The sequence below is a fragment of the Somniosus microcephalus genome, unplaced genomic scaffold, assembly GCF_052327205.1.
Source record: "Somniosus microcephalus isolate GS21.2 unplaced genomic scaffold, FLI_Smic_1.0 unresolved_chr2, whole genome shotgun sequence".
NCBI classification, from domain to species: Eukaryota; Metazoa; Chordata; class Chondrichthyes; order Squaliformes; family Somniosidae; genus Somniosus; species Somniosus microcephalus.
Window position 1 is genome coordinate 88913579 of NW_028225180.1, and position 15886 is coordinate 88929464.

The 15886-nt window shown below is 54.4% G+C and overlaps 1 protein-coding gene across 1 annotated transcript in view; it reads right to left on the reverse strand.

Moving 5' to 3' along the window:
* The window catches only part of LOC147092975 (sodium/potassium/calcium exchanger 3-like), a 96133-nt gene that overhangs the window by 54656 nt on the left and 25591 nt on the right, over positions 1-15886 (reverse strand). The window contains exons 6-9 of the mRNA XM_085976305.1: positions 15670-15695; positions 14613-14666; positions 13027-13166; positions 3090-3250 (exon numbers count right to left, since the gene is read on the reverse strand). Coding sequence (XP_085832431.1) covers positions 3090-3250; positions 13027-13166; positions 14613-14666; positions 15670-15695 — 381 coding nt within the window. The remainder of the gene's footprint in view (positions 1-3089; positions 3251-13026; positions 13167-14612; positions 14667-15669; positions 15696-15886) is intronic.

Sequence of the window (15886 nt, forward strand, 5' to 3'; positions counted from 1 at the left end):
TTACAGAGACAGGGAGGGTTGTAGGTGCTGGAGGAGGTTACAGAGATAGGGAGGGTTGTAGGGGCTGGAGGAGGTTACAGAGATAGGGAGGGTTGTAGGTGCTGGAGGAGGTTACAGAGATAGGGAGGGTTGTAGGGGCTGGAGGAGGTTACAGAGATAGGGAGGGTTGTAGGGGCTGGAGGAGGTTACAGAGATAGGGAGGGTTGTAGGGGCTGGAGGAGGTTACAGAGATAGGGAGGGTTGTAGGGACTGGAGGAGGTTACAGAGATAGGGAGGGGTTGTAGGGACTGGAGGAGGTTACAGAGATAGGGAGGGTTGTAGGGGCTGGAGGAGGTTACAGAGATAGGGAGGGTTGTAGGGGCTGGAGGAGGTTACAGAGATAGGGAGGGTTGTAGGGGCTGGAGGAGGTTACAGAGATAGGGAGGGTTGTAGGGGCTGGAGGAGGTTACAGAGATAGGGAGGGGGGCGAGGAGGTTACAGAGCTAGGGAGGGTTGTAGGGACTGGAGGAGGTTACAGAAATAGGGAGGGTTGTAGGGACTGGAGGAGGTTACAGAGATAGGGAGGGTTGTAGGGGCTGGAGGAGGTTACAGAGATAGGGAGGGTTGTAGGGGCTGGAGGAGGTTACAGAGATAGGGAGGGTTGTAGGGACTGGAGGAGGTTACAGAGATAGGGAGGGTTGTAGGGGCTGGAGGAGGTTACAGAGCTTGGGAGGGTTGTAGGGGCTGGAGGAGGTTACAGAGATAGGGAGGGTTGTAGGGGCTGGAGGAGGTTACAGGGATAGGGAGGGTTGTAGGGGCTGAAGGAGGTTACAGAGATAGGGAGGGTTGTAGGGGCTGGAGGAGGTTACAGAGATAGGGAGGATTGTAGGGGCTGGAGGAGGTTACAGAGATAGGGAGGGTTGTGGGGCTGGAGGAGGTTACAGAGATAGGGAGGGTTGTAGGGGCTGGAGGAGGTTACAGAGATAGGGAGGGTTGTAGGGGCTGGAGGAGGTTACAGAGATAGGGAGGGTTGTAGGGACTGGAGGAGTTTACAGAAATAGGGAGGGTTGTCGGGGCTGGAGGAGGTTACAGAGATAGGGAGGGTTGTCGGGGCTGGACGAGGTTACAGAGATAGGGAGGGTTGTAGGGGCTGGAGGAGGTTACAGAGATAGTGAGGGTTGTAGGGGCTGGAGGGGGTTACAGAGATCGGGAGGGTTGTAGGGACTGGAGGAGGTTACAGAAATAGGGAGGGTTGTAGGGGCTGGAGGATGTTACAGAGATAGGGAGGGTTGTAGGGGCTGGAGGAGGTTACAGAGATAGTGAGGGTTGTAGGGGCTGGAGGGGGTTACAGAGATAGGGAGGGTTGTAGGGACTGGAGGAGGTTACAGAAATAGGGAGGGTTGTAGGGGCTGGAGGAGGTTACAGAGATAGGGAGGGTTGTCGGGCTGGAGGAGGTTACAGAGATAGTGAGGGTTGTAGGGGCTGGAGGAGGTTACAGAGATAGGGAGGGTTGTCGGGCTGGAGGAGGTTACAGAGATAGTGAGGGTTGTAGGGGCTGGAGGGGGTTACAGAGATAGGGAGGGTTGTAGGGGGCTGGAGGAGGTTACAGAGCTAGGGAGGGTTGTAGGGCTGGAGGAGGTTACAGAGATAGGGAGGGCTGTAGGGGCTGGAGGAGGTTACAGTGATAGGGAGGGTTGTAGGGGGCTGGAGGAGGTTACAGAGATATGGAGGGTTGTAGGGGCTGGAGGATGTTACAGAGATAGGGAGGGTTGTAGGGGCTGGACAAGTTTACAGAGATAGGGAGGGTTGTAGGAGGCTGGAGGAGGTTACAGAGCTAGGGAGGGTTGTAGGGGCTGGACGAGGTTACAGAGATAGGGAGGGTTGTAGGGGCTGGAGGAGGTTACAGAGCTAGGGAGGGTTGTAGGGGCTGGAGGAGGTTACAGAGATAGGGAGGGTTGTAGGGGGCTGGAGGAGGTTACAGAGCTAGGGAGGGTTGTAGGGGCTGGACGAGGTTACAGAGATAGGGAGGGCCGAGGCCAGGGAGGGATTTGAAAACGAGGATGTGAATTTTGAAATCGAGGCGTTGCTTAACCGGGAGCCAATGTCGGTCAGTGAGCACTGGGGTGATGGGTGAACGGGACTTGGTGCGAGTTAGGACACGGGGCAGCCGAGTTTTGGATGACCTCAAGTTTATGTAGGGTGGACTGTGGGAGGCCAGCCAGGAGTGTGTTAAAATAGTCAAGTCTAGAGGCAACAAAGGCATGGTTGAGGGTTTCAGCAGCGGATGAGCTGAGGCGGGGCAGAGACGGGCGATGTTACAGAGGTGGAAGTCGCCGGTCTTAGTTATGCTGCGGATATGTGGTCGGAAGCTCAGGGTCAAATAAAGACGTCATACTGCAATTATATAGGGCCCTGGTGAGACCACACCTGGAGTATTGTGCACAGTTTTGGTCTCCTTACCTAAGGAAGGATACACTTGCCATTGAGGGAGTGCAACGAAGGTTCACCAGACTGGTTCCTGGGATGGGTGGATTGTCCTATGAGGAGAGATTGAGTAGACTCGGCCTATATTCTCCAGAGTTTACAAGAATGAGAGGTGATCTCATTGAAACATACAAAATTCTTACAGGGCTTGACAGGGTAGATGCAGGGAGGATGTTTCCCCTGGCTGGAGAGTCTAGAACCAGGGGTCACAGTCTCAGGATAAGGGGTCGGCCATCTCGGACTGAGATGAGGAGGAATTTCTTCACTCAGAGGGCGGTGAATCTTTGGAATTCTCTGCCCCAGAGGGCTGTGGAGGCTCAGTCGTTGAGTATATTCAAGACTGAGGTCGATAGATTTTGGGATATTAAGGGAATCGAGGGATGTGGGGATCGGGCGGGAAAGTGGAGTTGAGGTCGATGATCAGCCATGATCTCATTGAAAGGCGGAGCAGGCTCGAGGGGCTGAATGGCCGACTCCTGCTCCTATTATTTATGTTCCAATGTAACTACCCCAAGGGGGGCTGCGGCCACAGGTAGGCCTGGGTGTGAGATGGGATAACAGAGCACAGGCCGAGGATGGAGCCTGGGCCTGTCCTGCTCTGAGTGCCTGCACAGAGAGCGTCCTACCTCGTTGATGAGCATGCGACTGGCCATGCTGAGCCGGGTCTTGGGACCAAAGTGGCGGGTGATCATGATCCGCAGGCTGGCTTCAGGGAATGTGAGCTTGTGGGGAGAGGAACGCATCAGCTCGTCCACCATCACCACCGAGGAGTTCTGAGGACCGTGGCCTGTCACCGGGAGGAGCAAACACAAGATATCAGCACCGAAACCAGTCAACGCCAAGGGCTGGATATTAGAGCACATGTGGGCTGGGGCCTACTCCATCTCCACTGTCCCATCAAACACTCCCAGGGCAGGTACAGCACGGGTTAGATACAGAATAAAGCTCCCTCTACACTGGCCCATCAAACACTCCCAGGGCAGGTACAGCACGGGTTAGATACAGAGTAAAGCTCCCTCTACACTGTCCCATCAAATACTCCCAGGGCAGGTACAGCACGTGTTAGATACAGAGTAAAGCTCCCTCTACACTGTCCCATCAAACACTCCCAGGGCAGGTACAGCACGGGTTAGATACAGAGTAAAGCTCGCTCTACACTGTCCCATCAAACACTCCCGGGGCAGGTACAGCACGGGTTAGATACAGAGTAAAGCTCCCTCTACACTGTCCCATCAAACACTCCCAGGGCAGGTACAGCACGGGTTAGATATAGAGTAAAGCTCCCTCTACACTGTCCCATCAAACACTCCCAGGGCAGGTACAGCACGGGTTAGATACAGAGTAAAGCTCCCTCTACACTGTCCCATCAAACACTCCCGGGGCAGGTACAGCACGGGTTAGATACAGAGTAAAGCTCCCTCTACACTGTCCCATCAAACCCTCCCAGGGCAGGTACAGCACGGGTTAGATACAGCGTAAAGCTTCCTCTTCACTGTCACCATCAAACACTCCCAGGGCAGGTACAGCACGGATTAGATACAGAGTGAAGCTCCCTCTACACTGTCCCATCAAACACTCCCAGGGCAGGGACAGCACGGGTTAGATACAGAGCAAAGCTCCCTCTACACTGTCCCCAGCAAACACTCCCAGGGCAGGTACAGCACGGGTTAGATACAGAGTAAAGCTACCTCTACACTGTCCCATCAAACACTCCCAGGGCAGGGACAGCACGGGTTAGATATAGAGTAAAGCTCCCTCTACACTGTCCCATCAAACACTCCCAGGGCAGGGACAGCACGGGATAGATACAGAGTAAAGCTCCCTCTACACTGTCCCGTCAAACACTCCCAGGGCAGGGACAGCACGGGTAAGATACAGAGCAAAGCTCCCTCTACACTGTCCCCATCAAACACTCCCAGGGCAGGTACAGCATGGGTTAGATACAGAGTGAAGCTCCCTCTACACTGTCCCATCAAACACTCCCAGGGCAGGTACAGCATGGGGTTAGATACAGAGTAAAGCTCCCTCTACACTGTCCCATCAAACACTCCCAGGGCAGGTACAGCACAGGTTAGATGCAGAGTGAAGCTCCCTCTGCACTGTCCCATCAAACACTCACAGGGCAGGTACAGCACGGGTTAGATACAGAGTAAAGCTCCCTCTACACTGTCCCATCAAACACTCCCAGGGCAGGTACAGCACGGGTTAGATACAGAGTAAAGCTCCCTCTGCACTGTCCCATCAAACACTCCCAGGGCAGGTACAGCACGGGTTAGATACAGAGTAAAGCTTCCTCTACACTGTCCCATCAAACACTCCCAGGGCAGGTACAGCACGGGTTAGATACAGAGTAAAGCTCCCTCTACACTGTCCCATCAAACACTCCCAGGGCAGGTACAGCACGGGTTAGATACAGAGTAAAGCTCCCTCTACACTGTCCCATCAAACACTCCCAGGGCAATACAGCACGGGTTAGATACAGAGTAAAGCTCCCTCTACATTGTCCCATCAAACACTCCCAGGGCAGGTACAGCACGGGTTAGATACAGAGTAAAGCTGCCTCTACACTGTCCCATCAAACACTCCCAGGGCAGGTACAGCACGGGCTAGATACAGAGTAAAGCTCCCTCTGCACTGTCCCATCAAACACTCCGAGGACAGGTACAGCACGGGTTAGATACAGAGTAAAGCTGCCTCTACACTGTCCCATCAAACACTCCCAGGGCAGGTACAGCACGGGTTAGATACAGAGTAAAGCTCCCTCTGCACTGTCCCATCAAACACTCCCAGGACAGGTACAGCACGGGTTAGATACAGAGTAAAGCTCCCTCTACACTATCCCATCAAACACTCCCAGGGCAATACAGCATGGGTTAGATACAGAGTAAAGCTCCCTCTACACTGTCCCATCAAACACACCCAGGGCAGGTACAGCACGGGTTAGATACAGAGTAAAGCTCCCTCTACACTGTCCCATCAAACACTCCCAGGGCAGGGACAGCACGGGTTAGATACAGGGTAAAGCTCCCTCTGCACTGTCCCATCAAACACTCCCAGGGCAGGTACAGCATGGGTTAGATTTCGAGTGAAGCTCCCTCTACACTGCCCCATCAAACACACCCAGGGCAGGTACAGCACGGGTTAGATACAGAGTAAAGCTCCCTCTACACTGTCCCATCAAACACTCCCAGGGCAGGGACAGCACGGGTTAGATACAGGGTAAAGCTCCCTCTACACTGTCCCATCAAACACTCCCAGGGCAGGTACAGCACGGGTTAGATACAGAGTAAAGCTCCCTCTACACTGTCCCATCAAACACTCCCAGGGCAGGTACAGCACGGGTTAGATACAGAGTAAAGCTCCCTCTACACTGTCCCATCAAACACTCCCGGGGCAGGTACAGCACGGGTTAGATACAGAGTAAAGCTCCCTCTACACTGTCCCATCAAACACTCCCAGGGCAGGTACAGCACGGGTTAGATATAGAGTAAAGCTCCCTCTACACTGTCCCATCAAACACTCCCAGGGCAGGTACAGCACGGGTTAGATACAGAGTAAAGCTCCCTCTACACTGTCCCATCAAACACTCCCGGGGCAGGTACAGCACGGGTTAGATACAGAGTAAAGCTCCCTCTACACTGTCCCATCAAACCCTCCCAGGGCAGGTACAGCACGGGTTAGATACAGCGTAAAGCTTCCTCTTCACTGTCACCATCAAACACTCCCAGGGCAGGTACAGCACGGATTAGATACAGAGTGAAGCTCCCTCTACACTGTCCCATCAAACACTCCCAGGGCAGGGACAGCACGGGTTAGATACAGAGCAAAGCTCCCTCTACACTGTCCCCAGCAAACACTCCCAGGGCAGGTACAGCACGGGTTAGATACAGAGTAAAGCTACCTCTACACTGTCCCATCAAACACTCCCAGGGCAGGGACAGCACGGGTTAGATATAGAGTAAAGCTCCCTCTACACTGTCCCATCAAACACTCCCAGGGCAGGGACAGCACGGGATAGATACAGAGTAAAGCTCCCTCTACACTGTCCCGTCAAACACTCCCAGGGCAGGGACAGCACGGGTAAGATACAGAGCAAAGCTCCCTCTACACTGTCCCCATCAAACACTCCCAGGGCAGGGACAGCACGGGGTTAGATACAGAGTAAAGCTCCCTCTACACTGTCCCATCAAACACTCCCAGGGCAGGTACAGCATGGGTTAGATACAGAGTGAAGCTCCCTCTACACTGTCCCATCAAACACTCCCAGGGCAGGTACAGCATGGGGTTAGATACAGAGTAAAGCTCCCTCTACACTGTCCCATCAAACACTCCCAGGGCAGGTACAGCACAGGTTAGATGCAGAGTGAAGCTCCCTCTGCACTGTCCCATCAAACACTCACAGGGCAGGTACAGCACGGGTTAGATACAGAGTAAAGCTCCCTCTACACTGTCCCATCAAACACTCCCAGGGCAGGTACAGCACGGGTTAGATACAGAGTAAAGCTCCCTCTACACTGTCCCATCAAACACTCCCAGGGCAGGTACAGCACGGGTTAGATACAGAGTAAAGCTCCCTCTACACTGTCCCATCAAACACTCCCAGGGCAATACAGCACGGGTTAGATACAGAGTAAAGCTCCCTCTACATTGTCCCATCAAACACTCCCAGGGCAGGTACAGCACGGGTTAGATACAGAGTAAAGCTGCCTCTACACTGTCCCATCAAACACTCCCAGGGCAGGTACAGCACGGGCTAGATACAGAGTAAAGCTCCCTCTGCACTGTCCCATCAAACACTCCGAGGACAGGTACAGCACGGGTTAGATACAGAGTAAAGCTGCCTCTACACTGTCCCATCAAACACTCCCAGGGCAGGTACAGCACGGGTTAGATACAGAGTAAAGCTCCCTCTGCACTGTCCCATCAAACACTCCCAGGACAGGTACAGCACGGGTTAGATACAGAGTAAAGCTCCCTCTACACTATCCCATCAAACACTCCCAGGGCAATACAGCACGGGTTAGATACAGAGTAAAGCTCCCACTACACTGTCCCATCAAACACACCCAGGGCAGGTACAGCACGGGTTAGATACAGAGTAAAGCTCCCTCTACACTGTCCCATCAAACACTCCCAGGGCAGGGACAGCACGGGTTAGATACAGGGTAAAGCTCCCTCTGCACTGTCCCATCAAACACTCCCAGGGCAGGTACAGCATGGGTTAGATTTCGAGTGAAGCTCCCTCTACACTGCCCCATCAAACACTCCCAGGGCAGGTACAGCACGGGTTAGATACAGAGTAAAGCTCCCTCTACACTGTCCCATCAAACACACCCAGGGCAGGTACAGCACGGGTTAGATACAGAGTAAAGCTCCCTCTACACTGTCCCATCAAACACTCCCAGGGCAGGGACAGCACGGGTTAGATACAGGGTAAAGCTCCCTCTGCACTGTCCCATCAAACACTCCCAGGGCAGATACAGCATGGGTTAGATATAGAGTGAAGCTCCCTCTACACTGCCCCATCAAACACTCCCAGGGCAGGTACAGCACGGGTTAGATACAGAGTAAATCTCCCTCTACACTGTCCCATCAAACACTCCCAGGGCAGGTACAGCACGGGTTAGAGACAGAGTAAAGCCCCCTCTACACTGTCCCATCAAACACTCCCAGGGCAGGTACAGCACGGGTTAGATACAGAGTAAAGCTCCCTCTACACTGTCCCATCAAACACTCCCAGGGCAGGTACAGCACGGGTTAGAGACAGAGTAAAGCCCCCTCTACACAGTCCCATCAAACACTCCCAGGGCAGGTACAGCACGGGTTAGATATAGAGTAAAGCTCCCTCTACACTGTCCCATCAAACACTCCCAGGGCAGGTACAGCACGGGTTAGATACAGAGTAAAGCTCCCTCTACACTGTCCCATCAAACACTCCCGGGGCAGGTACAGCACGGGTTAGATACAGAGTAAAGCTCCCTCTACACTGTCCCATCAAACCCTCCCAGGGCAGGTACAGCACGGGTTAGATACAGCGTAAAGCTTCCTCTTCACTGTCACCATCAAACACTCCCAGGGCAGGTACAGCACGGATTAGATACAGAGTGAAGCTCCCTCTACACTGTCCCATCAAACACTCCCAGGGCAGGGACAGCACGGGTTAGATACAGAGCAAAGCTCCCTCTACACTGTCCCCAGCAAACACTCCCAGGGCAGGTACAGCACGGGTTAGATACAGAGTAAAGCTACCTCTACACTGTCCCATCAAACACTCCCAGGGCAGGGACAGCACGGGTTAGATATAGAGTAAAGCTCCCTCTACACTGTCCCATCAAACACTCCCAGGGCAGGGACAGCACGGGATAGATACAGAGTAAAGCTCCCTCTACACTGTCCCGTCAAACACTCCCAGGGCAGGGACAGCACGGGTAAGATACAGAGCAAAGCTCCCTCTACACTGTCCCCATCAAACACTCCCAGGGCAGGGACAGCACGGGGTTAGATACAGAGTAAAGCTCCCTCTACACTGTCCCATCAAACACTCCCAGGGCAGGTACAGCATGGGTTAGATACAGAGTGAAGCTCCCTCTACACTGTCCCATCAAACACTCCCAGGGCAGGTACAGCATGGGGTTAGATACAGAGTAAAGCTCCCTCTACACTGTCCCATCAAACACTCCCAGGGCAGGTACAGCACAGGTTAGATGCAGAGTGAAGCTCCCTCTGCACTGTCCCATCAAACACTCACAGGGCAGGTACAGCACGGGTTAGATACAGAGTAAAGCTCCCTCTACACTGTCCCATCAAACACTCCCAGGGCAGGTACAGCACGGGTTAGATACAGAGTAAAGCTCCCTCTACACTGTCCCATCAAACACTCCCAGGGCAGGTACAGCACGGGTTAGATACAGAGTAAAGCTCCCTCTACACTGTCCCATCAAACACTCCCAGGGCAGGTACAGCACGGGTTAGATACAGAGTAAAGCTGCCTCTACACTGTCCCATCAAACACTCCCAGGGCAGGTACAGCACGGGCTAGATACAGAGTAAAGCTCCCTCTGCACTGTCCCATCAAACACTCCGAGGACAGGTACAGCACGGGTTAGATACAGAGTAAAGCTGCCTCTACACTGTCCCATCAAACACTCCCAGGGCAGGTACAGCACGGGTTAGATACAGAGTAAAGCTCCCTCTGCACTGTCCCATCAAACACTCCCAGGAGAGGTACAGCACGGGTTAGATACAGAGTAAAGCTCCCTCTACACTATCCCATCAAACACTCCCAGGGCAATACAGCACGGGTTAGATACAGAGTAAAGCTCCCACTACACTGTCCCATCAAACACACCCAGGGCAGGTACAGCACGGGTTAGATACAGAGTAAAGCTCCCTCTACACTGTCCCATCAAACACTCCCAGGGCAGGGACAGCACGGGTTAGATACAGGGTAAAGCTCCCTCTGCACTGTCCCATCAAACACTCCCAGGGCAGGTACAGCATGGGTTAGATTTCGAGTGAAGCTCCCTCTACACTGCCCCATCAAACACTCCCAGGGCAGGTACAGCACGGGTTAGATACAGAGTAAAGCTCCCTCTACACTGTCCCATCAAACACACCCAGGGCAGGTACAGCACGGGTTAGATACAGAGTAAAGCTCCCTCTACACTGTCCCATCAAACACTCCCAGGGCAGGGACAGCACGGGTTAGATACAGGGTAAAGCTCCCTCTGCACTGTCCCATCAAACACTCCCAGGGCAGATACAGCATGGGTTAGATATAGAGTGAAGCTCCCTCTACACTGCCCCATCAAACACTCCCAGGGCAGGTACAGCACGGGTTAGATACAGAGTAAAGCTCCCTCTACACTGTCCCATCAAACACTCCCAGGGCAGGTACAGCACGGGTTAGAGACAGAGTAAAGCCCCCTCTACACTGTCCCATCAAACACTCCCAGGGCAGGTACAGCACGGGTTAGATACAGAGTAAAGCTCCCTCTACACTGTCCCATCAAACACTCCCAGGGCAGGTACAGCACGGGTTAGAGACAGAGTAAAGCCCCCTCTACACAGTCCCATCAAACACTCCCAGGGCAGGTACAGCACGGGTTAGATACAGAGTAAAGCTCCCTCTGCACTGTCCCATCAAACACTCCCAGGGCAGGTACAGCATGGGTTAGATATAGAGTGAAGCTCCCTCTACACTGCCCCATCAAACACTCCCAGGGCAGGTACAGCACGGGTTAGATACAGAGTAAAGCTCCCTCTACACTGTCCCATCAAACACTCCCAGGGCAGGTACAGCACGGGTTAGATACAGAGTAAAGCTCCCTCTACACTGTCCCATCAAACACACCCAGGGCAGGTACAGCACGGGTTAGATACAGAGTAAAGCTCCCTCTACACTGTCCCATCAAACACTCCCAGGGCAGGGACAGCACGGGTTAGATACAGGGTAAAGCTCCCTCTGCACTGTCCCATCAAACACTCCCAGGGCAGATACAGCATGGGTTAGATATAGAGTGAAGCTCCCTCTACACCGGGTTAGATACAGAGTAAAGCTCCCTCTACACTGTCCCATCAAACACTCCCAGGGCAGGTACAGCACGGGTTAGAGACAGAGTAAAGCCCCCTCTACACTGTCCCATCAAACACTCCCAGGGCAGGTACAGCACGGGTTAGATACAGAGTAAAGCTCCCTCTACACTGTCCCGTCAAACACTCCCAGGGCAGGTACAGCACGGGTTAGATACTGAGTAAAGCTCCCTCTGCACTGTCCCATCAAACACTCCCAGGGCAGGCACAGCATGGGTTAGATATAGAGTGAAGCTCCCTCTACACTGCCCCATCAAACACTCCCAGGGCAGGTACAGCACGGGTTAGATACAAAGTAAAGCTCCCTCTACACTCTCCCATCAAACACTCCCAGGGCAGGTACAGCACGGGTTAGATACAGAGTAAAGCTCCCTCTACACTGCCCCATCAAACACTCCCAGGGCAGGTACAGCACGGGTTAGATACAGAGTAAAGCTCCCTCTACACTGTCCCATCAAACACTCCCAGGGCAGGTACAGCACGGGTTAGATACAGAGTAAAGCTCCCTCTACATTGTCCCATCACCACTCCCAGGGCAGGTACAGCACGGGTTAGATACAGAGTAAAGCTCCCTCTACACTGTCCCATCAAACACTCCCAGGGCAGGTACAGCACGGGTTAGATACAGAGTAAAGCTCCCTCTACACTGTCCCATCCAGCACTCCCAGGGCAGGTACAGCACGGGTTAGAGACAGAGTAAAGCCCCCTCTACACTGTCCCATCAAACACTCCCAGGGCAGGTACAGCACGGGTTAGATACAGAGTAAAGCTCCCTCTACACTGTCCCGTCAAACACTCCCAGGGCAGGTACAGCACGGATTAGATACAGAGTAAAGCTCCCTCTACACTGTCCCATCAAACACTCCCAGGGCAGGTACAGCACGGGTTAGATACAGAGTAAAGCTCCCTCTACATTGTCCCATCACCACTCCCAGGGCAGGTACAGCACGGGTTAGATACAGAGTAAAGCTCCCTCTACACTGTCCCATCAAACACTCCCAGGGCAGGTGCAGCACGGGTTAGATACAGAGTAAAGCTCCCTCTACACTGTCCCATCAAACACTCCCAGGGCAGGTACAGCACGGGTTAGAGACAGAGTAAAGCCCCCTCTACACTGTCCCATCAAACACTCCCAGGGCAGGTACAGCACGGGTTAGATACAGAGTAAAGCTCCCTCTACACTGTCCCATCAAACACTCCCAGGGCAGGTACAGCACGGGTTAGATACAGAGTAAAGCTCCCTCTACACTGTCCCATCAAACACTCCCAGGGCAGGTACAGCACGGGTTAGAGACAGAGTAAAGCCCCCTCTACACTGTCCCATCAAACACTCCCAGGGCAGGTACAGCACGGGTTAGATACAGAGTAAAGCTCCCTCTACACTGTCCCATCAAACACTCCCAGGGCAGGTACAGCACGGGTTAGAGACAGAGTAAAGCCCCCTCTACACTGTCCCATCAAACACTCCCAGGGCAGGTACAGCACGGGTTAGATACAGAGTAAAGCTCCCTCTACACTGTCCCATCAAACACTCCCAGGGCAGGTACAGCACGGGTTAGAGACAGAGTAAAGCCCCCTCTACACTGTCCCATCAAACACTCCCAGGGCAGGTACAGCACGGGTTAGATACAGAGTAAAGCTCCCTCTACACTGTCCCGTCAAACACTCCCAGGGCAGGTACAGCACGGGTTAGATACTGAGTAAAGCTCCCTCTGCACTGTCCCATCAAACACTCCCAGGGCAGGTACAGCATGGGTTAGATACAGAGTAAAGCTCCCTCTACACTGTCCCATCAAACACTCCCGGGGCAGGTACAGCACGGGTTAGATACAGAGTAAAGCTCCCTCTACATTGTCCCATCACCACTCCCAGGGCAGGTACAGCACGGGTTAGATACAGAGTTAATCTCCCCCCTGCACTGGGTTGCCTGAAATTGAAAAGCGTGCATTCTCTTGCGCTGGTGAGGGTTACCTGTCTGCAGTATAACGACTGTAGCCGAATAGCTCCGGTCGCCCTCTGGTTCAGGCTGTGCGCTCGGGCCCTCATTGGCTGGGGCCGCTTGGCCGATGCACCTCAACCCCTCAAAGTAATTGCGTATTTTTGTATTGTACCTGTAAGTGAGGCAGAACAGATGTATTGTGGGTAAGGGAATGATTGGCTCCTGTTGCCCTTCCCCCGATTGAGCGCCGCACTGTTGGAGGGGGCAGTACTGAGGGAGTGCTGCACTGTCGGAGGGGCAGTACTGAGGGAGTGCTGCACTGTCAGAGGGGCAGTACTGAGGGAGTGCCGCACTGTCGGAGGGGCAGTAGTGAGGGAGCGCCGCACTGTCGGAGGGGCAGTACTGAGGGAGTGCTGCACTGTCGGAGGGGCAGTACTGAGGGAGCGCTGCACTGTCGGTGGGGCAGTACTGAGGGAGTGCCGCACTGTCGGAGGGGCAGTACTGAGGGAGTGCTGCACTGTCAGAGGGGCAGTACTGAGGGAGCGCTGCACTGTCGGTGGGGCAGTACTGAGGGAGTGCCGCACTGTCGGAGGGGCAGTAGTGAGGGAGCGCCGCACTGTCGGAGGGGCTGTACTGAGGGAGCGCCGCACTGTCGGAGGGGCAGTACTGAGGGAGCGCCGCACTGTCGGTGGTGCAGTACTGAGGGAGCCCCACACTGTCGGACGGGCAGTACTGAGGGAGCGCCGCACTGTCGGAGGGGCAATACTGAAGGAGCGCCCCACTGTCGGAGGGGCGTTACTGAGGGAGTCCCACACTGTCGGACGGGCAGTACTGAGGGAGCGCTGCACTGTTGGAGGGGCAGTACTGAGGGAGTGCTGCACTGTCGGAGGGGCAGTACTGAGGGAGCGCCACACTGTCGGAGGGGCTGTACTGAGGGAGTGCCGCACTGTCGGAGGGGCAGTACTGAGGGAGCGCCGCCCTGTCGGCGGTGCATTACTGAGGGAGCGCCGCACTGTCGGAGGGGCGGTACTGAGGGAGCCCCACACTGTCGGAGGGGCAGTACTGAGGGAGCCCCACACTGTCAGAGGGGCAGTACTGAGGGCGCGCCGCTCTGTCGGAGGGGCGGTACTGAGGGAGCGCCGCACTGTCGGGGTGGCAGTACTGAGGGAGCGCTGCACTGTCGGAGGGGCAGTACTGAGGAAGCGCCGCTCTGTCGGAGGGGCGGTACTGAGGGAGCACCGCACTGTCGGGGTGGCAGTACTGAGGGAGCGCTGCACTGTCGGGGTGAAACTTCTTTACCCAGAGAGTGGTGAGAATGTGGAACTCGCTACCACAGGGAGTGGTTGAGACGAATAGCAGAGATACATTTAAGGGGAAGCTGTATAAACACATGAGGGAGACAGGAGTAGAAGGAGATGGTGATGGGGTGAGATGAAGACGGGTGGGAGGAGGCTGGTGTGGAGCAGAAACACCGGCACGGAGCAGATGGGCCGAATGGCCTGTTTCTGTGCCGTAACTCTGTGTAATTGTGGCCTTTATTGGAGTCCGTGTACGAAGCAGCTCAATAAAGCACCAGAAATCGACAGATATCTGCAAGCGGAAGATTTATTTTGCTTACTTCATTACGATTATGTAGAGCACGTACATCAGGACGAGGATAAGGCCCTCCCACCTGACAACAGAAGAATGCAGCAACAATTAGTTTGTTAATCCAACAGAAAGTCTTCCTTTCCACCTCCCCAACTCCCATTTCTCCCGCGCCTCTCAGCACCTCAGGACGTCCCAAAGTGCTTCACAGCCAATGAAGTACTTTTTTCGAAGTGTGGTCACTGTTGTAATGTGGGAAACGCAGCAGCCAATTTGTGCACAGCAAGCTCCCACAAACATCAAAGTGATAATGACCAGATCATCTGTTTTAGTGATGTTGGTTGAGGGATAAATATTGGCCCCAGGACACCGGGGAGAACTCCCCTGCTCTTCTTCCAATAGTGGTCGTGGAATCTTTTACATCCACCTGAGAGGGCAGATGGGCCTCAGTTTAACGTCTCATCAAAAAGACGGCACCTCCGACAGTGCGGCGCTCCCTCAGTACTGCCCCTCCGACAGTGCGGCGCTCCCTCAGTACTGCCCCTCCGACAGTGCGGCGCTCCCTCAGTACTGCCCCTCCGACAGTACGGCGCTCCCTCAGTACCGTCCCTCAGACAGTGCGGCGCTCCCTCAGTACCGTCCCTCAGACAGTACGGCGCTCCCTCAGTACCGTCCCTCAGACAGTGCGGCGCTCCCTCAGTACTGCCCCTCCGACAGTGCGGTGCTCCCTCAGTACTGCCCCTCCGACAGTGCAGCACTCCCTCAGTACTGCCCCTCCGACAGTGCGGCGCTCCCTCAGCACTGGCACCGGGGGAGTGTTGGCCTGGATTATGGGGCTCGAGTCTCTGGAGTGGAGGCTCGAACTCACCACCTTCTGACTCAGGGTAAGACTTTCGGATGGCCCATTGAGAAGGTGATTCACTGTCAGCACAGATTCACCCGATCTGCTCTGCCGCTGACCGGTGTTCACAGCTGTGAGGGTCCATCCCTAAAATATCCCAACTTTCCGAACTGGATCAGATGGGATCTATTTAAACCAGCGCATCGACAGAGGGTGGAACGGCAGCTCAAGACACAGAGACACTCACCAGAACACTTTCTCATCGTGAATAACCTGCACACAAAGCAGAGCACAGGGATTAGAGACAATGAAAGCCATTTAAAATCTAAATTAAACCCAGTCTACTTTCACTAGATGTCCCCAGGCTCCTCCACAGCTTGGATCTGACTCCCAGGCCTCTCAACAGCCTAGACCTGACTCCCGGGCCCTTCCAGAGCCTAGACCTGACTCCCAGGCTCCTCTAC